The sequence below is a fragment of the Mandrillus leucophaeus genome, unplaced genomic scaffold (assembly GCF_000951045.1).
Source record: "Mandrillus leucophaeus isolate KB7577 unplaced genomic scaffold, Mleu.le_1.0 Scaffold279, whole genome shotgun sequence".
Classification (NCBI taxonomy): Eukaryota; Metazoa; Chordata; class Mammalia; order Primates; family Cercopithecidae; genus Mandrillus; species Mandrillus leucophaeus.
The window spans coordinates 1,557,763-1,581,381 of NW_012102909.1; the positions used below are offsets into that span (position 1 = coordinate 1,557,763).

At 42.7% G+C, this 23,619-nt stretch overlaps 1 protein-coding gene across 1 annotated transcript in view; it reads left to right on the top strand.

Moving 5' to 3' along the window:
- ANTXR1 (anthrax toxin receptor 1) overlaps positions 1-23,619 on the top strand; it is a 255,495-nt gene that overhangs the window by 91,077 nt on the left and 140,799 nt on the right. The window contains exons 11-12 of the mRNA XM_011985041.1: positions 18,355-18,424; positions 19,907-19,985. Coding sequence (XP_011840431.1) covers positions 18,355-18,424; positions 19,907-19,985 — 149 coding nt within the window. The remainder of the gene's footprint in view (positions 1-18,354; positions 18,425-19,906; positions 19,986-23,619) is intronic.

Consider the following 23,619-nt stretch of genomic DNA (forward strand, 5'->3'; position numbering starts at 1 on the left):
AGACGGGGTTCATCATGTTGGCCAGGCTGGTCTCGAACTCCTGACCTCAGTTGATCCACCCGCCTTGGCCTCCCAAAGTGCTGGGATTACAGGTGTGAGCCACCGCACCTGGCTCCTGATAGCCTTTTGAAGGAGGTTATCTTGTTTTTAAAGAAGAAGAATTGAAGGGGTGTGGATATTTCCTTCTTGACATCATAAAACCCACTTTAGTAGTTAAACAGACACATGCTGTGGCTTCCTCACAAACATCTGGAATTCCTGGCCTTGGAGTAATTCCAAACATTAGAAACATTCAGTTAGTTTTCTTAATATTTGGAAATGCTCTCACAGATCCAAAAAGTACGTGCTATTTGAAAACATTCTGAAATATCCCTGTGTAGTCACAGTGTGAAAGTTGGATATGCATCCCCAGCAGAGTTCTTTTCTCTCCCTTTCAATTGCGATGTCGCTTAAGTCCCCCTTTTCTCTCTCTTTAACCAAAATCCCAAGTCTAACATCAGAAACTCCTGAGGGGTTAACTCAAAGACATCAATACCTTCCAAAGAAGACTTCCCAGACAAGCGGGCTTTCAGGCCCAAGCTCTCTGAAGATACATGGAAGTGGGCTGGGGAGAGAGAGAATCTACGCTATGTGCTGTTGCTCAAAGGTTACACAAGATGCTGTATTAAATAAGATGAGGCCAGGCACGGTGGCTTATGCCTGTAATCCCAGCACTTTGGGAGGCTGAGGTGGGTGTATGGCCTGAGCTCAGGAGTTCGAGACCAGCCTGGGCAACATGGTGAAACCTTGTCTCTACCAAAAATACAAAAAAATTAACTGGGTGTGGTGGTGCACACCTATGGTCCCCAGCTACTCAGGAGCCTGAGGCTGGAGGATCACTTGAGGCCAGGAGGCAGAGGTTGCAGTGAACTGAAATCATGCCACTATACTCCAGCCTCGGTGACAGAGTGAGACCCCATCTAAATAGTAATAGGAAGAAGATGAAATGCAAATTCACTATGGATTTGTAAAGTGAGTACTCGAAGGCCTATTTTCCAACTTCTCTGTGAAATTGTATTTCTTTCTTGGGAAACCAGTCCATCCTCTCTCTCCTTTCTTCCTTTCCTAATATATAGTTGCAAACATATGCACAGGCTTGTCACCTCATTCATATTCAAAAAGAAATAGAGGTTGTTGGGGTAGGGATTTGGCTTAAATCACAAACCCGTGCCTTTAGCACAATGCCAACAGTTTGGAGAAAATGAAGGCAGTGATTTGATCATATTCTGTGCTGTAAGCAACACCCAAAAACTCAAGCATACAGCTATTAAAAATATTCTAAGGGGAAAAATAGTGTTTGAGGAAAACACTTGGCCTTTAGTTAGTAATTCACCTGTTCATTTCCATGCAGAAAATAATATGAACAAGAACCTGTGGAGGAAGAAAACATGAGCAAATTTTAAAATGCAGCACATTTACATCTACATTTTTCTGTCAACTTTATAAATGTCATAGTTTCCACTGATTCCTCCCTATAAAATAAAATACACTTAGATTCCTTTACCTTTCCCATTTTCCTTCCCCACCTCTATACGCCAAGTTTTAAAATGTTATCTGTTCTTATTTTTATATCACATATTTCTTTTTTCGAGATTCTTTTTCCTAAGTGCAGCATTGAATTTTGTGACAAAAAGAGAACATAAGTGATATTGTTAATGAGAAAGACTTAATTGAAGGCCCAATAATGAAGCTAAGGCTGTGTGACTCTAGCCACTTCAAACATGAGGCCAACCTCAGGGTCTTCAGCAAATAATGCAATAGCAAGCTATGTGAAGCAAAATCTGTCAAAAGAACAAATTTAAAATTATGTGGATAGTGGGAGATATTAATATGATTTTTCAAGTCTTAGAACTTAATTTAAAAATTAAAGATCTGGAGCATGTATCTTTATGCACTAAAGATATAGGGCATATAATACTTTTTTAAATGACTGTGAACAACTTTGCAAATTGATCATTCTAAGACATGAATAAAAATACCAGTAGATTAATGCCAAAAGTAGAAATTGTTTAGACACATTCTTAGATGATAAGCATAACCAGAAAATAGGTTAATACATGCTTCTCTCCCAATTTCCTTGCATTTGCTTAAAAAATCAACCACTTAGAAATCGAAGACAGTTTCTAGATTTGTGGTCAACAAAACAGATCCAAAATTCTGGATAAAATATGATTTTTCAAATTATATCGTGTGGCCTCACTCAAAGGAAAGAAGTGGGAATCTCCAAGTACAGGAAACGAAATGGGAATAAAAACCCAAGTTAAGAAACAAAGTCACAGGGGCTCCAGGCCAGGCTGCAGGCTGTGATCCCGATGCTGATGCAGATACAGGACACCAGATCTCAGGTCTGTGCCAAGGCATCACACAACAGCAGAGCCCCCTGCAGAAATCAGGCTCCAGCAGGCTACACCAAGCATTTAATTGGGCAAGGAAGCAGGCAGGGGATGCAAATCCACAGGTGTAATGATGTTACACCCCCCATGTGATACAGAAGCACCAAATCAAGAAACTAGCCCCAGAATAGGTCCATGACCTTCCTGATCTCTGTGGCCCTACAGAGGCCATGCAGCTTCACCCTGTGGAAGGCTTCCACATGGTCCACACCCACAGCATGCCTGCAGCAAACAACCCCCTAAAGGTGGGCTGATGGCACACAATGACAAACCATGTCAAGATGAATGAAACAAACAGAACAAGCACAAAGGGAGGATCAGAGAGCAAATTTGAAAGAGAATGGAAAATAAACGTGTTTAAAATGTATAAAGAGATCAAACAGATCATAGGGGAAAGAATACTCATCAAAAGCAGATTTGCAGAAGAACTGAGTGTAAATTCTAGTTTTGAAAAAGTTGATTCACTGAAATAAAACTTCATGGATGGACTAAACAGTGTAATTAGACACAGATGAACATGAACTATATGAACGAGAAGGGAATTTGAGGAAGTTTCATCCCGTCCCCCAATCAAAGCACCAAATCCAGACTTTTTTCACCTGAGTTTTACCAAGTTTTAAGGGACAAATGACCCATATCACATATGTACTCTTCCAGAGGAAAGAAATAAAGAAAATGTTTTGTTTGGTTTTGTTTTTTGAGACAGGGTCTGGCTCTGTCGCCCAGGCTGGAGTGCAGCGGCACAATCTCTGCTCACTGTAACCTCTGCCTCACAGGCTCAAGCAGTCCTCCCACCTTAGCTTCCTGAGTAGCTGGGACCACAGATGTGAGCCACCACACCTGGCTAATTTTTGTATTTTTTGTAGGGATGGGGTTTCACCATGTTGCCTAGGCTGGTCTCGAACTCCGGGGCTCAAGCTATCCACCCACCTCAGCCTCCCAAAATGCTGGAATTACAAGTGTGGGCCACCACACCCAGCCAAGAAAAAGCATATAAATTCATTCTATGATAATAACATAATCTTGGTTAAAAAAAAAACCAAAACTGGACACAGACACTAAAAGTAGAGAATATTTGAGATCAAGCTCACTAATGACAAACATCTAAATCAAATATTGGCAAACAAAATCCAGCAATGTATTTAAAAAGGACCAAGATAGCTAAGACAATTTTGAAGACAGAGGGGGAATTTGTTTCTCATATAGCAAAAGTTACTGATGCCAGGAAGATATTAAAATTCATTATCTGTTCCTAATTTTTTTAAAAAAATATTTCTAGTAAACTATGAATAGGATAAGACTCCTTTAACATAAAAATGTATCTGCATATTTGAATTCAAAACTCAATATCATTCTAATAAAAAAATCACTATGTAGAGGAATTCACTTTAAAGTTCAGAAGAAAAAAGCGGAACAATCCATTTCACCACCATTATCTAATATTGATCTGAAAGTTCTAGCAGCACTGTCCAATAGAACTTTCTATAATGATGGAAATGTTCTAAGATGGTAGCCACAAGCCCCATGTGGCTGCTGGGCATTTGATATGTGGCTAGTGCAACTGAGGAACTGAATTAGTAATTTCATTTAATTTTTATTAACTTAAATGCAAATAGCCACATGTGGCTGGTGACTACCATATTAGACAATGCTATGAACATTATAATAACACCAGAAATCTGATGATAGATATAATACAGGCAAAGCAGCCAAACGTCATTGCTCTAAAATAATGCTTGTGTCTTCCTGGAAAACTAGAGAGTGAACTGAACTACTAGGCTACCGAGAGGGTAATTAAGTTGGATGACTTCAAAATAAATACGTTGCTTATAACAATCAGTAGCTTTGCTAGTGTTCAGCAATGACAATTAGAAAACATCACAAGAAAAATATAGCAACAACAAATAAATTTTTTAATTTATTTAACTTTCATTTTAAGTTCAGCAGTACAAGTGCAGGTTTGTTACATAAGTAAACTTGTGTCATGGAGATTTGTTGTACAGATTGTTTCATCACCCAGGTATTAAGCCTAGGACCCATTTTAGTTACTTTTCCTGATCCTTTCTCCTCCCACCCTCCACCCTCTAGTAGGCCCCAGTGTGTGTTATTCCCTTCTGTGTCCATGTGTTCTCGTCATTTAGCTCCCACTTACAAGTGAGAGCATGCAGTATTTGGTTTTCTGTTCCTGCATTAGTTTGCTAAGGATAATGGCCTCTAGCTCCAACCATGTTCCTGCAAAGGACATTATCTCATTCTTTTTCATAGCTGCATAGTATTCCATACTGTATATGTACCACATTTTCTTTATCCAGTCTATCACTGATGGGCAGACAAATAAAATGTAACAAGAACTAATTTAATCAAATTTGTAAAGACGTATATGATGAAAGTCACAAAACTTTCTGAGGGATATAAAGAAAGTGTGAAGAGTTAGAAAGCCATAGACTCATGGCATAGTTACAAGCTCTGGAGCCAGACCACCAGGGAAAAAGAGTTCTGGCTCTGCCATATCTAGCTGTGCGACGGTGACATCTTATTTAACATTTCCATGCCTCAGTTTCTCTCTCTGTAAAATGAGTATGGCGATAATAGCCATACTATGTCTTGGATTGTTATGAGGTTTAAATGTGGCAGGCGGGGCTTAGAATGGGGTCTGATGCACAGTTAAGAGTCAGTCAGTCAGTGTTGGCTGCTGGTATTACTGTATTATCATCACTGTTATTAAATGGAGCAGTAACTGGGTATTGTAAAGATATCAATTGTCTTCATATTAATATCTACTTTTATTACAATCCAAATGAAAATTCCAATGGGACTTTTTAAGTTAACAAAATAATTCTGAAGTTTATAAGGAAGAATAAACACGCAAGAATAGCCAAGAAAAATGTGGAAACTTGCCCTAGCCAATTTTAAGATGTATAAAAAGGCTGCAGTAATTGGAACAATGTAAGATCACACCACAATAGGCGAACTGAGCATTGGAACAAAGCCCATAAACAGAACCAAACACTTAGGTGAATTTAGTATAAAATAAGGCAGCCTTTCGAATCTATAGGGAAAGAGTGGATTATTCAAAAAATGACATTGAGACAACCGGCTAACCCCTTGGAAAAACAATTAACTTCATTTTTAATCTCACACCTTTCATTCAAACAAATTCCAGACGAAGGAAAAATTTTAATGGGACATGAAGTTGTAAAAATTCTAGAAGGAAACAAAAAAATTTATATAATCTTCCAGTTGGGAAGAATGTTTTAAACATGAAGGAGCATACCATGAAAGAAAAACTTGAATGTTTGAGCACATACTTTAAAATTCTCTTGTTAAATCCTACTACAATAAAAGAAATGGGAAACAAAATTGGAAAAATAGGATATATAACAAACACAGGGTCAATAAACTTAGTATAAAGACAATTCTTAAAATCAGTTTTTTAAAAAAAGGTGAATACATCAGTCAGTAAAAGATATGCAAAGGAAATTTTTAAGAAAATAATGATTAATAAGCATGTAGAAAATGTTTCATATAACCAAGAAAATGCAAATGGAAAGAATCAATTGCCATTTTTACTTTGTGAGATTTACAAAGATTAACAAAACTGCAATGCTCAGTCTTGGAAACCTGTAGGAAAACAGGTGTTTTCATTCATCATCAGTGAGAGACCATTAAATCGTTAGGAAGACAATTTTTTAAATAAATCAACTGCTTTTATACATTTTTGACCCAGAATTTCAATTTCAGCTTCATCGAAAGGAGGTGACTGGGAATGTTTACAAAGACTTGGCCATAAGGATATTCATCACAATATTGCTTCTAATAGCAAAAGAAAAACTGGAAAGAACCAAGGGAATGAGGGAAAGAGGGAAAAGAAAAACGTCTAAAAGAAAAACATCTAAAAAGAAAAACCTAAATGTCTGACAATAGGTAATCTGTTACATAAGTTATACTTCACCCCTAAATAATTCAACAGTGTTGTAGAAGAATAATTACTAATGCAGGGAATGGGGAATGTTAATAATATAGCATTCTGTGTTGAAAATAAGTTACAGAACAATACACTGATACTATTTTTGTTTTTTAAACACACATATTTATATGCAGAGACTGGAAAGATATACATCAAAATGTCAACAGCCGTCACCTCTGAATGAGACCACTATTAATTTTTACTTTCTTCTTTCCATCTATCTGTGTTTTCTGAGTTATCTAGGATCATATGTCCCTGACGTAATGAGAAAAAAATCCACAAAATTGATTTAAAACTTAATTTTTAAATTCTTGCTAATTATTGAGGTCTAGAATACATCTTAAGTTTAACATTTGGTTAGTTCCTCAGTCACCAGGCTGAACTCTGCTGGACAAGAAAATATCTTGGAAATCTTCACACAAACTGTATTTACTCTGGCTGCACTTTTTCCTCCTTTAATATTCAGTGTACTATGCCAAGAAAAGATACACTTTCAACTGGAGATCCACTTTCAGAGAGATTCCAATGCTAAAAAGGAGACACTGGAGTATGAGCTGAGAAGTGATCCACTTTATGCACTGTAAATTAAAAATGGACGTTTCACTAATGCAATAATGAAAAACATGCTAGACTATGCTGGTGTTGCATGGAGACGCATGAGGTATGACTATAAACAAAAGAAACTGATTTTTAACAAACTCACTAAAATTGAGTTTATAGGCCATGTGAGAAATCAGATTCATGATATTATAGGCATACTTTATTTTTTGATGCAAAATTTTATTTCTCAACTTGATCTTCCATCCTATTCACCAGGCATGGCTCTGGTTTACTTTTGCACACTCTCAAAGGATAAAGCTCTGTCCCATTTGAACGTATTTCCCCAAACTGAACATCAGTCAGGGAGGCAGTTCTAGGAGTTCCGAAGAGGGGGCTCAACTTCCTAGGGGGAAGAGAGACAACACTCCTTCAAACGTAGGTGTTCCAGAGGGGGTTGTTTTCAAAAACCTGCCCAATTTTCCAGAAACTGTACTTCATCTTAGAAAACACCTGGGCTGCAGGGCTGCTGTGGGCGCCCTAAGGAGATCATTAAAGTGCAGATAAGGAGGGAGGATCGAGGGCAGGAGAACATAAACTTCCCAAACAAAAGCCTATTGTTTCCTTTGTCATGGATTAGAGTCTTGCCATATATTGGTCAAAGATACTTAACACAATCTCGATACATCCCTAGGGATTTGATATCATGTGAAGGTGATGAAATGCTATTTGTACAACTCAGAATGAAGAGACGTAAAGGAGCGTATAGTCTCATGTTCTTCATGGGAATGCCCATCAGAATCACCAGGGAGCTTCCTCCAAGTGATAGCAGCTACTGACTGTTGAGTACCTACTCTGCACCTGGTGCTGGGCCAAGCACCCTCCTGTATTATCTCATTTCATCATCACCGCAGCCCAATGAGGGAGGAGTTATTTGAATCCCCATTTTGCTGACGAACTCAGAGAGATTGAGTGCCCAAGTTCATGCAGATGGCAGGGGTGGAAAGGACTTGAACCTGGGCAGTCAGACTCCAAAGGCTTTAGACTGCTTCTCTACATTGCCTCCAAGACACAGATCCCCAAAGATCCCTGGGTTCACTGACTCCAAATGCCCAGGTGACAGATGTGTGCCTGATTCAGAGATGCTGATTTCAACAGATCCCCCTCATTTTGCAGACAGATAATCGCAGCTTAGAGAGATTTAACTGCTTGCCCAAGGTCACAGGGCACATTAGTAGAGAAGTCAAGACTTGAATCTAGATCAAGAGAAAAAGCCCCAGACCAGGGTAGGAAGAACCCCAGGCATTAGAGGTCAGTGTCTGCAGCTGGCTGTGTGACCACAGGTAAGGCACCTCTCCTCATTCCCCAAGTGGCCCTTTTTCTCGAACTTCAGGAGCATTTTGTGTATCTGGTGGTGTTTCCCCTTTGGCCCTCTTTCAGAGAGAGCTCTGATTTTTGCCCACTGATTTTTGAAGTGGCTCCTGCAGAGACTGTGTTGGTGGATGTTCCCATCTTTCAGTCCTAGAAAAATACAGATACATTGAAATTTGCTGCCAAAATCTAGAATGATTGGGGGACAAAAGGGAAGTTGTAACTAGAGGTAACTAGGTGGCAAGGTTTTCAGTTGGGAGTAAAAGAGCTTATTCTGGGGGCGAGTTGACACCGTTCAAAGTTAGCTGCACCAGTCCCTGATGGACAGTCAGTCAGCCTGGATGTTTCCCCTGTTCTACCAAGTTTGAAATTGACTCCAGGTGAAAATCGTGAGTTCCACGAGGACTCCAGGCATGCACTGCATTTGTTGTATGCATGGCTGGGAGACATTTGCTTGTAAACTTCTCTGAAACCCACGTTCCCCCTAGTCCTGCTGTCCTGTGGGGGAAAGTTGGCATCCCCCTCCATTTCTGCACCCCATGGCTCAGCTTTCATGTAAGGTGACCAGCAGGTGGATGCTGCCTCTCCCCATTGCAATACTGCACCTCTGCCATTTCAGCAGGATGATGGAAGAGAAAGTGATTAACTCAGAGACAGGCCATACTCCTGGAACCCCAGGCAGGCTAGTAGTCTGTGTCCCTTCAAACTGATATTTTTAAAATATTTGTTCGACATCCATTGACGGAAGTTGGGTATTGCCGAGGGAAAGGAAGAAAGTGCTCCTGGTGGCTCTGTCCCCCATGCAATTCAATTCTGGCAGCCAGCATGCATCCCACAGCACCTTAGTGGCCCAGGTGTGTGCCCAAGGTCTCCTTCCCACCTCTCCTCTGACTTTCTCTGTAAATTTGTGTCCTTTAAGAGCAGTCAGCATTTGCCAGAACCTGTGGCCATGAGTGTGTGGAAGGCTTTAGCCATTTTGGTAGACTTGCCACTCAGTTCCAATTCCAAAGGTAAAATTATTCCAAATTTGTATACAGCCACAAGGGTTCGTGTGTCAGAGACACATACCTTGTGCCTGAATCCTGAATTATCCTCTACCGAGTGAAAACAAAGCTTTTCTAACATTTGTATTCTTAGCAAATTATAGCTGTTTTAAGTGCTGCAGTTATTCTGACCTCAGGATTATAAAATCTTAAAAAGCTGATGCTTCACTTAGAAGATAATTTGTAAGTTCTATAAATGTCAACAGTCAAGATTTGTTTTGGGTGTGGATTTATTGAGAGGAGAAAATTCTTTGCAAGAACCCTGAACCCCATTAGCTTCATTTCATTTCCTCACACTACCTAAAACTACCCTGTTAACTTCAGATAGAGACAAATGCCAAATGCCACAGAATGATGTGTAATCTCAATTATGTTAAAAGTACTATGCAAGGAAAAATTCTGAAACAGTATTCCCCAAGACATTAATTTTACCAATGGAAATTGGAATTATCAAGGATTTTAATTTCTTTTTTATATACTTCTCTGTATTTCCCAGGCTTTTATACTAATATGTATTACTTTGTAATTAATACAAATAACAACACATATGGGTAGATAATAATTTACATCCTGAGAAGGCAGACCAGCTGTGCTGACAAACAGTTCTCAATGCTGGTGTGTTCCCAGAGCTGTGAGGTCACAACCTTGTGCAGAACTTGGGGTGTGTAGCCCAAAAGATGATCCAGAGATCTGCAGGGCTGCTAGATCCCGGGCCTGCACTCGTCTGGGAATGGACTCATGGTGCCTCACCTTTTACTTCCTCTCCTTCTGGGGCCATGATGTAATCTTGATCCTCGTGAACACAGTAACAATAATAACCCACTTCATTTCCTTCCAAGACTGCCCGCAGCTCTGAGTCCTATATTGGTATTTGTATGTAAGGTATTCTGACTCTACAGCCCTCCCATCCATGTCATGTCAGAGCCTTGGCAGCAATATAAGGCCCGTTGCTGGAATGTCCCATTTACATTATAAAGCTCCACCGGGCAGAGTGGCTCAGATGCAATTCCATCTACCCCTAAGAAAACCTGGACCCGTTCAAGCCTGCATGGAGGGCTTTATCAAGAGACATTCTCTTACTCCAACCAGGACTTGTCTTCCAATGCCTCTCTAGCTGTTACCTCCTCTCTCTTCTACCAATCACCGTATAACACCTCTAAACTTTTCTGGGCATTACACCAGTACCCTGCGGGCTGTGAACTACACAGTTATATCTGTGGGCCCCTCTACAGTGGGCTAAAGAAGCATATAAAGCCATGGTAGACATTACGCCAGGTTTTCCAACCTCAACACTACTGACATTTTGGGCTGGATAATTTATAGTTGGGGAGTAGGGAGGGGCCCGTCCTGTGCATTGGAGGATGTTCAGCACCATCCCTGGTCTCTACCCACTAGATGCCAATAGCATTCCTCCCCCAGTTGCAGTAACCAAAACTGCTCAGGCACTGCAAGTTGCCCCTTGAGGGGCAAAATCAACCCCTATTTGAGAACACTGTACTATATTCATGTCCAAAGATCCTATTTAGATAAATAACTTGCTTCTTGTCACACCAATATTGTAAAGCCCTGACACAACCTAGTAGACAGGTTGCAAGACTCACTCAGTTTGCGCACATATTCACACCTTGTGTTTTGCAGGTACCTCAGTCAATGACCCCAACAGTGCCCACCTTAGCAATGACAGTTATATGTTGAGTGTTTATTAAGTGCTAAGCATTAAATGATATTATCTCATTAAAATTTACAACAGCTTATGAAGTATTACTCCTATCTTGTAGATGACAATTTTGAGTTACGAACAGAGTGAAAAACCTTGCCCATGGTGACATAGCCAGTTAGTGGCAGGGCTTGTTGGGTCTCCAGAGTTCAGGCTCTTAATGTTCTCCATTCTACTCCAGCCTTCCCCAGAGAACAGAATGGAAAATCAAAAGACATGTCCTGGGTACCTATAGCATATAGGAACTGGTAAAATAGCTACAGACCCAGGAAACTTACCTGGAACCTGTTGGCCAAGCCCATCCCCTGATCTCATGGCAACTAGCCAGGGAGGGCTTCCAAGGAAACCCTGTAACAATCCCAGGTCAGGGAAAAGGTGAGGTGTGAGCGAGGGTATGGGCCATGTCTAAGGAAAAGGATGGTGGCCAGCTTGGTTCTGCCACTTTACAGGCATCCCTCTGGCTTTAGCCCCAGATAAGAGGACATTACAGTGGCTACACTCGCTCTGAGGATGTCTCCCAACTTGGCCCAACCAACCTACATTTCACTGCCATCCCTTCCCATTCGGTTTTGAATCTTCTCATTTCTCCTTGACTTCACAACCACTGTTCAGCCTTTCCTAGTAAAAGCCATTCTCTCCGGTTTCAAAATCTCTTCGTCTAGAGTTTAATGTCTTCTATCAAAAGCTTGTTATCTCACTCATCTCTGAAAACCTTCTAGCCCCAGGCCTGATACATGGTACACTTCTTTCTGCTCTCAGCAATGAGTCCCATTTTGCTTTGTAATAAGACCCCCCCACACACACACATTTGTGAATTATCAATGAGGCAGCCCCAGTCGAGCAATCAGTCACCTCCATTCTGTCTGGAGCTCCAGAAAGCTCAGCCCAGATTCTTTGAATTTCACCAACTTGGAGTCCTGCTGAATATAATTGTATTCAGATTTTTGCACAATATTTTACAAGTCTAACTTTTTTCAAGCTGGTTACTTTTGGAGGCAGTGAGGAGGTAGAAATATTCAGCCTAACTCTAGCCTGTCGTCCCATCATTTGGAGACACATTCCCAAACTAGCTGATAAATTGGTGCTGAACAGTTATATTTGGCTCTGGAATGCCCTGAAAATGCTCCCTAGACCCAGGGGACATTAGGAGAAACAGCAAGGCAAGCTCATTTCAGTCCCTAACCTTCACTGTTTTTCCCACTACCTAATGCAAATGTCACTATGGGAATGTAAGCTGTACTTCGGGGCTTACATCAGCTTTGGAGGATTTCAACACACCCTCCCACTGCCTCCATAAGAATAGGGATTATTTTTCTGTTCCTATTTGCCAGAAATAAATATTTATAACAAGAAAAGATTGCCAAGACTTGAAAAGTATTTGAATTATTTAATCCGCCCTTATAAAAGGATTTGCTCTGATTGGTGTTTGAACTGGCTAATGAATTTCAACCCTGGTTTTATCCCAAATCCATTAGACAGCCACCAAACTGCAGGGAAGAATTCTGGAAACTTTCTTCTTTGCCAGTCTGAAAAGGATTACATTGTTCCAAGGTCTACACCTGTAAATATACACTTATGAGTGTATGGTTCCAGAGCTTGGCTTCATGCTAGTTGGCATGATCAAGGCCTCTGAAAAGACACCTGAACCTTTTCATCAAGCTCTTCATCCCTAGCCCCCTCTCCTGGAAGGCAAGCTCCTGTTGGTATCCAGCCTTGCCCATTGAAGATCTGGCCATGTGCCTCCAGAGTTGTCAATATGAAGAGCCTCAGCTCCTGGTGTGCTTCCAGCTACATTATAAGACTAGCTGGGCTTACCTTGGGCAAGCTGTTTCAGCAAAACTTGGGTTTGAATTCTAGCTCTGACACAAGTGGTACAGCACCAACTCAGTTAACTAACCCTTCTGACTTTCAGGTTCTCAAAATGTAAATAATATCTCTCTCAGAGGGTTGTGGAAGCATCAAACGAGATCATGAGTATATGATGTTAGAAAAAATCAACATGCATGCATGTGTATATACATATGTGTATGTGTATATGTGTGTGTATCTATATACACAAACATTCACTAAAGCTTTTCATTTCCCTATTAATTCCTGATGTCTACAAAGTTGTTAATTTGGTAGAATGATATAATTAAGCAGTCAGGCATTTTGAACATTTTAATGTTTAATCCCTCTGATTTTAAACCATACATCCATGTAGTCTATTTTAAAGGTGTGGAGACCCATGTAATAAAGAAGAATAACATTTACTGAATGCTTAAGCACCAAGTATCATGCTTTGTACTTGAATACAATATTATGTACTCCCCACACAATGTCATCACCACTGTTTATAGAAGGAGAATGTATGTCCCTAGTCACACACTAGTAAGAGAAGGTCCCAGAGTTGACTCTGTGTGATCTGAAATATCCTCTGCCCCTCTCTGTCCCCTCGGTACGCAGCTTGAGGGATGCCTAGTTCCCAAGCCTGGGGTGTTTGGCACTCTGAGATAATGACACTCACTGGTCTCCAAATCCTGATAAATCCCCAAATCCTGATCAAACTTGTCAAACTCCTATAGACAGATGCCTTGGGTAAACCTATGTCATAGGTACACACAGAATTCTAAAATATCTTTGGTAATGGACAAAGGAAATTTATATTTCAAGATTATCTAAAAATTACATTTGGCTAGGCCCAGTGGCTCACACCTATAATCCCAGCATTTTGGGAGGCTGAAGTGGGCAGATAGTTTGAGCCCAGGAGTTCCAGAGCAGCCTGGGCAACCTAGGAGACCTTGTCTCTACAAAATAAAAAAAAAATTAATTAGCCAGGTGTGGCACTGCACTCCTGTGATGCAGTGACTAGGGTGGGGTGGGGTGGGGGGACAAGGTGGGAGGATCACTTGAGCACAGACGGTTCAGGCTGCAGTGAGCCATGATCGCACCATTGCACTGCAGCCTGGGCAACAGAGTGAGACTCTATCTCAAAAGAAAATAACAAAAATTTAAACATAAAAATAAAATTTTCATTGAATGTCTGATTTCAAACTCCTACCCCTCCCTAATTTTCTCCCCAGTTGCAAACAAAAGCCAAGTGGGCCAGTCCGAGCTCCTGGCCTCCATTTCCCCTGCCCACCCAGTGCTAGTGAGCAGCGAAATTGGCCACCTAGAGGGTGGACCAGCAGGGGCCTTGGCTGTCCTAGGAGTGGATCATGGCCCCACATACATCACGACACCACTGGCTTTGGCACATGCTGCAGCGAGGCTGGCACGGCCTTGGGGCCAAACGTGGCACGGCCGAGGTGCGGCAAGGAAGGCTTTGTGCCCTGCCTCCCAAATGGAGTTCCAGGAAGGAGTCAGATGACCTGAGTTATAGAAACCAAATGGTCCTCCTTTGTTTAGAGAGAGAGAAAAAAAAAAGTCACTCATTTTTGTGGTAAAACGAAAACAGGCTCCAAACCAAACAATCCTCTCGGAGGAGAAAATGCCAGCTCCACAGAGCAGGCCCACAGCCTGGGAGGCTGATACACTCGGGTGGAGGAAGGTCTTCCACAGCCTCAGCAAAGCCTTCGCAGGCCTCCCAGTGAGCTTTTCCTCTGTTTTGCTCCAGAAATATTTGGTCTCCCAAGCAGAAAAGGAAAAGGAAAGGAGGGGGAAAGTGAGAAATGTCTGCCTGGCCTGGGCCACACTAACCCTCTCACTCCTTTCCAGTTGGGATGGAGGGAGGAGAGAGGAGTTGTCCAGAGGCAGCCGGAAGGGAGGCCAGGCGCTAACCCAGGAGCAGGGCATGCCAGCCTGGAGTCTCCCTGGCTGTGGCGCTGCAGTGCGCTGCCTCGGATGCTCTCCTCGGCGTGATGCTCTCCTCTCCAACTCTTCCCACAGAAGGCAGCCAGAGTCACAAGGCCTCCTGTGGCGGCTCTGTGGCGGCCCCGTGGCTCTGTGGGCTGGCTCTGTGGGCAGGGATCTGTATTCCCAGGTACTGCTGGTGCATGTGCAACAGGATAAGCCATGGCCACGAGGAAATAAATATAGGTTTGAGTCAACCACGCCTGTCCCAAGTTCAGTTTATTCTCTAATAGAAGCCTTCCCTGGAATGGAGAGTCTCTTAGTGAGGAAAGTGTAATGCAGAGTTCATTTCCAGTCTTGGCTTTGCCTCCGACTTTCGGTGCAACCTTAGATCACTGTCATCTCTCTCAGCCTCCATTTTGCATCTGAAATATGAGCCTAATGATCCCTGCCCTGCCTTAACTCACGAGGTTGTCATTACAAGCAAACAAAGCGCAGCTTCTATCAAGGCTGGTACTTATAGCCTATTAGATAATCACGCAGACTCTGCAGCCAGACTGCCTGGGTGCAGATCCAAGCTCCCATGGGTAACCTTGGACAAGTTACCTAATCTCTCTATGCCTGTTCCTCACCTTTAAAATGAAAGGAATAATACACCGTCCTGATAGCTCTGCTAGAAGTTTAAATTTGACTGAGTGACATACAGGAAGTGCTGAGAGACCGCCTGCATGCAACATGACCTGGCAAGTCTGGCTGTCATTGTAGATGCTCCTTGACTTAAGATGGGGTTACGTCCTGATAAATCCATCATAAGTTGAAAATACCATAACTCAAAAGTGCGTTTAAAACACCTAACCTCCCAAACATCATTGCTTAGCCTCGCCTACCTTAAACATGTTCGAAACACTGACATTACCCCATGGTTGGGCAAAATCATCTAACACAAAGCCTGTTTTATAAGAAAGTGTTGAATAGCTCATGCAATTTATTTAATATTGTACTAAAAGTGAAAAACGGAATGGTTGTGTGGGTACTCACCATTAATATACACAACTGAAAGTACCTTCATAAAGTCACAATATTGCTTAAGTGGAACCATTGTTAAGTTGGGGACTGCCTGTATTATCATCACAGATGGAAGGACATCTTGAAAATAATAATACTTGGGCTGGGCACGGTGGCTCACACCTGTAATCCAGGCACTTTGGGTGGCCGAGGCAGGCGGATCACAAGGTCAGGAGCTCGAGACCAGCCCGGCCAATATGGTGAAACCTGTCTCTACTAAAAAAGTACAGAAATTAACCGGGCGTGGTGGCAGGCACCTGTAATCCCAGCTACTTGGGAGGCTGAGGCAGGACAATAGCTTGAACCTGGGAGGCGGAGGTTGTAGTGAGCTGATATTGTGCCACTGCACTCCAGCCTGGGTGACAGAGTGAGACTCCGTCTCAGAAAAAAATATATAATAAAATAATAATAATAATAATAATAATGCTCAATTCAGGTACTGCATGATCTTACACTGTCATCGTATGCTTTATAATTTTACTCAACACAGCGTCACCATTCCTGCAACAATCCATCATCTGCCAACAGCTGATTCTAAATATGGGGGTAACCTCCAGTAGTTCCCTGTTGCGCTTAGGAAAAATTTCAAAAGCTTCATCATGGCCTAGGTGGCCGTGGTCATCTGGCCCTGCTGCATTTTCTAGACTCATTTTGAGCCATTGTCTGTCTCATTTAGATTCAACAGCCCTCACTGGCCCTCTTTTAGCTCTCAAAAGATCTGGGGTCCTTCTTGCCCCAGGATCTTTGCAGTGCCTCCCCCTCCCCACTCTACCCCCTCACCCGACCTCAGGTTTCAGCTTAAATAGTCTTTCCTGGGGCGGAGCGTGGGGTGGGGTAGGGAAGCATTTCCTGACCTCCCAGATGAGGGCCAGCCCCCTCCTTCTCCTTTTGTGTGCTCATCACAATTATAATTACACAACAATTTGTGTAATTACTAGCATGTTGGCTCCTTGGACAGGGTACTTTATCTGTTTTGTTCATTGCAAGCCTTAGCACATTGCTTGGCACATGGTACACACTCAAAGAATTTATTTCTTAGTAATGTTAAATAACTGTCTCTCCTGCCTCCTATAAAATCCATGAAAGCAGAGACTGTGTTTCTCCTCTCAAAGCCTACATCAGCCTACATCTCTAGTATAGAGCAGGTCTTCAATAAGTATTTGTTGCATGAACGAATAACCAAATGACCTGGAATAACCTCCCTAACTTTTCACCACTTGAAGATTTTCCTGTACATCTTCTTCCTCCTCTTGCCAATGGGGACGTTGTGCTTAGCACTCAGATGTGTCCTCTAACTCCCATCCCAGGCAGCTTCCTAACCTTCACTCAGGTAAGAGTTTAATGTCAGCTGTATTCTGCAGTCATGACTTGCAGATATCATAAGAGAATCAGTGTCACCACAAAAGCAGAATATTATCCTTTAATAATATACGTATTCCTTTGTGTCTTCTAGTTACAGGAACTTGTAGTCACAGCCTGATTAATGACACAGATCTTATTCATCTTCATTTCATCTCTATGCCCTACCACAAACTTTTTGTACAGCACACGTACCCGATAAAAGCTGAGGCTTGAAGGAATGACTATTATATACTTAGTGTAATAACTTCTCAACCCTGCCTCTGGCCCCAGAAACTGGGATACAATGAAGTTCTTAGGGAGGTTGAATTAAAGCCACTTTAAGCTTTTTCCTGGTCATCCATTAGAATAAGTACAAGAACGTCCCTACCCCAAGAGTCCCCCACTCTGATCCACCTTCCACAGCTACATCTGCTACAACCTCCGAAACCATCACTTCAGTTTTACTCAAAAACCCACCAAAGTTCTTTCTATAACTTACAGAACTTCGTCCAAATCCCTCAGGCTAACTCAAAGAACTTGACCAAACTTTCTGTACTGATCTTTTCAAATCCTTCTTGTATCCTACCTTGGAACATGCCTTTAGTATGCCCTGTCTTTGCTCAATGTCTCTTCCCGCTCTCTGCACAAAAGCATACCTCATGTTTTGTGCTTTCCTATGACCTGACTATGACAGCCGTGTAAAGGAAGCTCCCTGTCTTATGAAGCCCAATGACACTTTGGTGAAGTCATTTGTCAGCAAACTTTTTCCACAAATATGGCTTCTCCCTCAAACTAGACTTAGATATGGAACTCCTTAGGACCAGTCTAATATGTTCTTGTTTCCCCTCAGTGACTCCTGCTCTATCTAGGAGTTCACCCACTATTTTCTCACCAGTTGACTCGACTGCACGTACCACAGGAAGCTATGATTCAGGCAGGAGCACTTGAGTTCACTGCTAATGGGTTTTGCAGCTCAAGAGTTTTTAAGCTCAAAATGATTTTTGTTTTTCTGGTATCTCCCTGGACTTGGTTGATGTTCTCTAGAAGTCACTGAATTTGAAATTGTAAACACACCTCCCTCTTCTTAATACAGTGATTTCCTTTTTGCAGATGAGAAGCCCTTTTCTGTGGAAGACACTTATTTACTGTGTCCAGCGCCTATCTTAAAAGAAGTTGGCATGTAAGTTTTCACCAGCAACAGAACCTTCCAGCCAGGGAAGAGAGAGAGGAGGTGTGGGGGGACAGGGGAAAAGAAAGCATCTAGAGAAAGTGCAGCCTGTCTCTAGGTTCCTCCAGCTTATGATGGAGCCAGTGTTTACAGTGACCCAGACACCAGCATAAGTGTTTTACAAAGTACATCATTTCATTCCCCCAGGTTCCCCATTAACCAGGTATTCCCACTATCCCAATTTTACAGATGTAGAGACTGTGGCTGCCAGACTTTAAATAGCTTGCCTAAGGTCATAAGCAGTGAGTGGAAGAGTCCGGGCTCAATCCAAGGTCTGTCTGGCTTAATCACACCTACACTTCTAGAAAGTTCTCACACATTTGACCTCGCTCTGTCATCACCGTTGCCCTGCTAGATGATTGTTATCTCCTCCTTAGAGAAAGGGAGGCTCAGAAAGGCCAAGTTGGGCCATGGCTGGTTCATGGCAAGCCAAGACCTCAGATTCACACCTTCCGATTTCCCACACAGTGCTCCTTCCTCTACTCTGCACGGCATCAGATGTTCACCCAGACCAGAAAAAGTTCCCTGAACTAATTTATGGGGGAAAATCTCATGGTAATGCAATTATGATAAGCACTAATGAGATGAGATCAAAACCATCAACAGAAGAAAGAGAATGGGCACCCTGAGCAAGAAAAGAAATACGTGGAAAACGAGGCAATGCTGGTGCAGAGAACAACAACAACAAAAATAACTTCTCCAAGACTGTGTCTATAACAGGCTAGACAAAGAATGGAGGCTTTAAGGGAAAAATGTTGAACTTGTTCATCTGAATTTTGCCTTTAATCATGTGTTCATATTGTAAAACCTCCAACTCTGGTTGCCCAGCATCAATCTGTGATGCCCCAGATTTCACAAATTAGCTCAGTGTCCATGCTGCAAAATGCAACAAAACATAAGGTCAGTTTCCGGTGAGTGTCTTAGAGTGGGAAGAGATAGAAGGCAAATTCATCTTCTGCTTTACCTCTGTGAGTCTGTTGGATGGTAACAAAGCCATCCCCATCAAATCACTGAGAGTCCAGATAACAGCAGTAGAATATCGCATTTATAGTTAGCCCAGTTTATCCCCCATTGACTTGGACTATTTTTAAAGAATACTTTGTCCAACTACAATGTGACAAGCAAGTTAAATGAAAGTAAGCTTTGCCCATTCAATGCCACTCACTGAAATGCCGGAACATCTGAATGCACTGCCTTAATACACTGGCCACGCATATCCTGACATTTCTCTAAACTTTAGAGGAGGATGGGCTATACAGACTACCCTCCACATTTTACAAAAGAGGAAACTGAGACCCCTCCTCCCCTGGAGAAGAGACTCCAGTCTCAAGTGTAGTTAAGAGCTGAGCCCAAAGGAGACCTGTGTGTCTGGCTCTCAGCCTATTGCTCATTGCACACCATGCTGAGAATCTGCTTCCCTTGTTGTCATTGCAGGAAAGCTGCACTCCAGGTCAGCATGAACGATGGCCTCTCTTTTATCTCCAGTTCTGTCATCATCACCACCACACACTGTGTAAGTCATAACCTTTCCCTTTCCTAGAGATCTCATTATCGTTGTCACCATCAATGTTTCTTAAGCAGCAGTCTTCTCCAAAGGTACCCTGGAAAGTTTTTTGGTTCTTCGTTCTGCTTGCTGAGCTTTGATCCCAGCACTGCTCGACCAGCCCCAGGCTGGATTGGGGTGTGCTGTACCCCAGAGTGTGTCAGGCATGTCTGTGTTAAGTTCTCCAGCTTCCCCATTTCTGTTGAAGGGGAGATCTAAAGTCACTGGCCTAAGCAGATGGTAAGATGGGCTATGTCTGTGCAGTAGTGAGGGTGGAGGCCCAGATAGAGTGGGTTTAGGAGAGAATGGATGGAAGGGAATTGGACAGCATATACAGAAGAACGTCTTAGGCAGTTCATCTCTAAAGGGATGCAGGAAAATGGGTATGAGCTGAAGGAAAATGTGGAGTTTGGGGAGGTCATTTTATTTAGGATGGGAGAATTTGCAACTTGTTTATTGTTGTGGAAATAACCAAGGAGAAAATGGAAAACTAATGAAGCAGGAGAGAGAGTGGGGAAGGAGCCCTTACAATAGGGATTGTGAGGCAAGAGTAGGGACTGCATTCTCTCTCCCAGCTCCTCAGATAGCCCTTCTCTGGAGCTTTCGCATCAGGTAGTTTTCATTCCTGGCTATATGTAAAATCACCTGGAGAGCTTTTTAATAAGATTGGTGCCCTGACCTCATGCCAGACTGACTGAACCTAAGCCTCTGGCATGAGCCCCAGCTTTGGTGGTTCCACCGCCCCCTCAGGAAGTTGTCATGTGCAGCTGTGACTGAGAACCCATCAGTCTCTGGATTTGGTCCTGCCCACTGTCAGTGTCTCGGAGCTCAAGCTGTCAGGGGGCAGTCGGGGCTTAGTTAGCTCATGTCAAAACCTCAGCCTTGGCCAGGTACAGTGGCACATGCCTGTAATCCCAGCACTTTAGGAGTCCGAGGTGCGTGGATCACTTGAACCCAGGAGTTCAAGACCAGCCTGGGCAACATGGTGAAACCCCATCTCTACAAAAAATACAAAAATTAACTGGACATGATGGCGCATGCCTGTAGTCCTAGCTACTCAGGAGGCTGAGGTGGGAGGATGGCTTGAGCCCGAGAGGCGGAGGTTGCAGTGAGCTGAGATTGCACCACTGCACTCCAGCCTGGGTGACAGTGAGACCCTGTCTCAAAAAAATAAAAATCAAAAAAGACATCAGCCCCTAACATGAGCATTTCCAAAATAACCTTTGTCAGCGTATTCAGTTTCTTTAACTGAATACATTTCTTCATTAGCTCATTCTAGAAACTAATGTTTGGCCTGATGGTCAGCTTAGGTAGTTATTATACTATAGTCACTTCCTCACTGGCCTTTGGAAGCTGTGTTGATAGAACCCCTCAGTAATTAGAGTTGTGTCCTTAATACCATCACAGTTGGACAAGAAAGAACAGGCATGCACTGAATGTAGATAATATAGAAATGGGTTATCATAAAAGAACAGGAAGCCAGTCCTCAGGATAGACAACAGTCTCCCTCCTAATGCCCCCAGTGCCAATTTTCATCTTGTGTGAGGAGCAAACCAATTTTCTTGAAAGCAAGGTAGCCCATTGTAAATGGTACAGATGATAGGAAAGTTTACTTGACCAAAGCAAGAAACTAGGATTGTGTCAGGGAAGTGTTACCACTGAGAAATGTCCATGTCTCAGACATCTGGTCAACCCTCAGTCTGTAGGCCTGAGTAGGACACCACCAAATTTTAAAAACTGTATGCAGAAGCATTGAAATTTCTTCAAGTGTATCCTGTCTGATTCTGTTGAAAATTGACCCTTCTGGGACCTGCCAACCTGCAGGAAATGATTAAAATACTCTAAATCAAATAACTCCATTCCAGATTCCTCCCAGCTTTTGAGTGATCCAACAGTTGGATCTGTATTTCTCATTATGTCTGACCATACCACTGAGAAATAGCCACTGCCTTTGAGACCACAGAGCAGGGAAAGTGGGAAGAGGAGACATCTCAGGACTAAACTTGTGGTATGGCAAATACAGGGCTACAACTTTAAATCATGGGCCTCTAATTAAGAAGAAAAGGTGTCCTTGCCAATGCATTGCAAAAATAAAAGAATTTCCCATTGAGTCCCACTGCACCATCCCAACCCACACCACCTCCAGTTACATCTTACATCTCCCTCATCTGAGCACATGCCACTAAATCTGCCCCTCACTTGACCCTTGATCAAGACCACCTCATAATATATTCTGCATTATTCCATTTTCATGTGAGAATGCTGTATTAGTTTACAACAAAATTATAACCACTCTAAGATTTGTGATCCAAGTTCTTTCAGTCATGTATTCAACACATATTTATTGATATGTGTTCTTTCAGTCATGTATTCAACACATATTTATTGATATTTATTGACATATTTATGTGTTAGGTACAACTCTGGGTGCCCGGGATATACGAGAGAACACAACAGATAAAAATACCTGTGCGATGGGGGAAGGGCAGACAATGAGTAATAAGCATAGTAAATAAACTACATGCTATGGTAAAAGGTAATAGATGCTGTAGGATAATTAGAGGAGAGTGAGAGGATTTCCTACTACCTAGGCGAGTAGGTTCCAGTTGTAAATAGAGTAATGGATACATTGAAAAGCTGGTATTTGGGTAGCGACTTGGATAGTGAGGAAGTTAACCATGAGGCTATGGGAGCATGGAGAAGGGTGGGATATCCCAAACCAAGAGCCCTCATGCTAAGACCCTGTGGCCAGCGATCCTTGGTGTTCACAGAAGAGCAGGTAGGGAGTTGCCATCCCCAGGCACCTCCGTGCCTGCTGCTGTCCTCATTCCCTCTCAGGATAGCAGCAGGCAGTGAGGTGCCTGGGGATGGGATGTGCAGGGTTGTGGAAGGACTTTGGCTTTTGAGCAGAGGGGCAATATGGTCTGACTTCTTTTTGGAAGATTACTCGGCTGTGGGTAGACAAAGAGACAAAGATAGAAGCAGTGTGATTTGTTAGGAGGGTTATGGCAACACTTCAGGCAGAAGGTGATGATAGGTTGAATCAGGAGAAGGCAAAGAGGTGGAGAGAAGTGGTCAGAGTTGGATATATTTTGAAAGCAGAGCTAATGAATTTTCCAAAGCATTGAATGTAGGGTTTAGAGAGAGAGAGACGAATCAAGAATGTCCCAAGGGTTTTGGCCTAAGAAACTGAAAGGATGGAGTTGCCATTAGCTGCCAGACAGGAGGAAGACAGAGGGAGAAGATGATTTAGGGAGGAGGGGGAAAAATCAGGGAATCCGTTTTGCTGTGTACCGGTTACATGACCTTGATAAGTTGGTTAGCCCCTAGCCAGGTGCCATGGCTCATGCCTGCAATCCAACACTTTGGGAGATAGAGGCGGGCGGATCACTTGAGAGCCAGTTCAAGACCAGCCTGGCCAACATGACAAAACTGCCTCTACTAAAAATACAAAAATTAGCCGAGCGTGGTGGTACATGCCAGTAGTCCTAGCTACTCGGGAGGCTGAGGCAGGAGAATCAGCCTGAACCTGAGAGGTGGAGGTTGCAGTGAGCTGAGATCACACCACTGCACTCCAACCTGAGTGACAGAGTGAGACTCCATC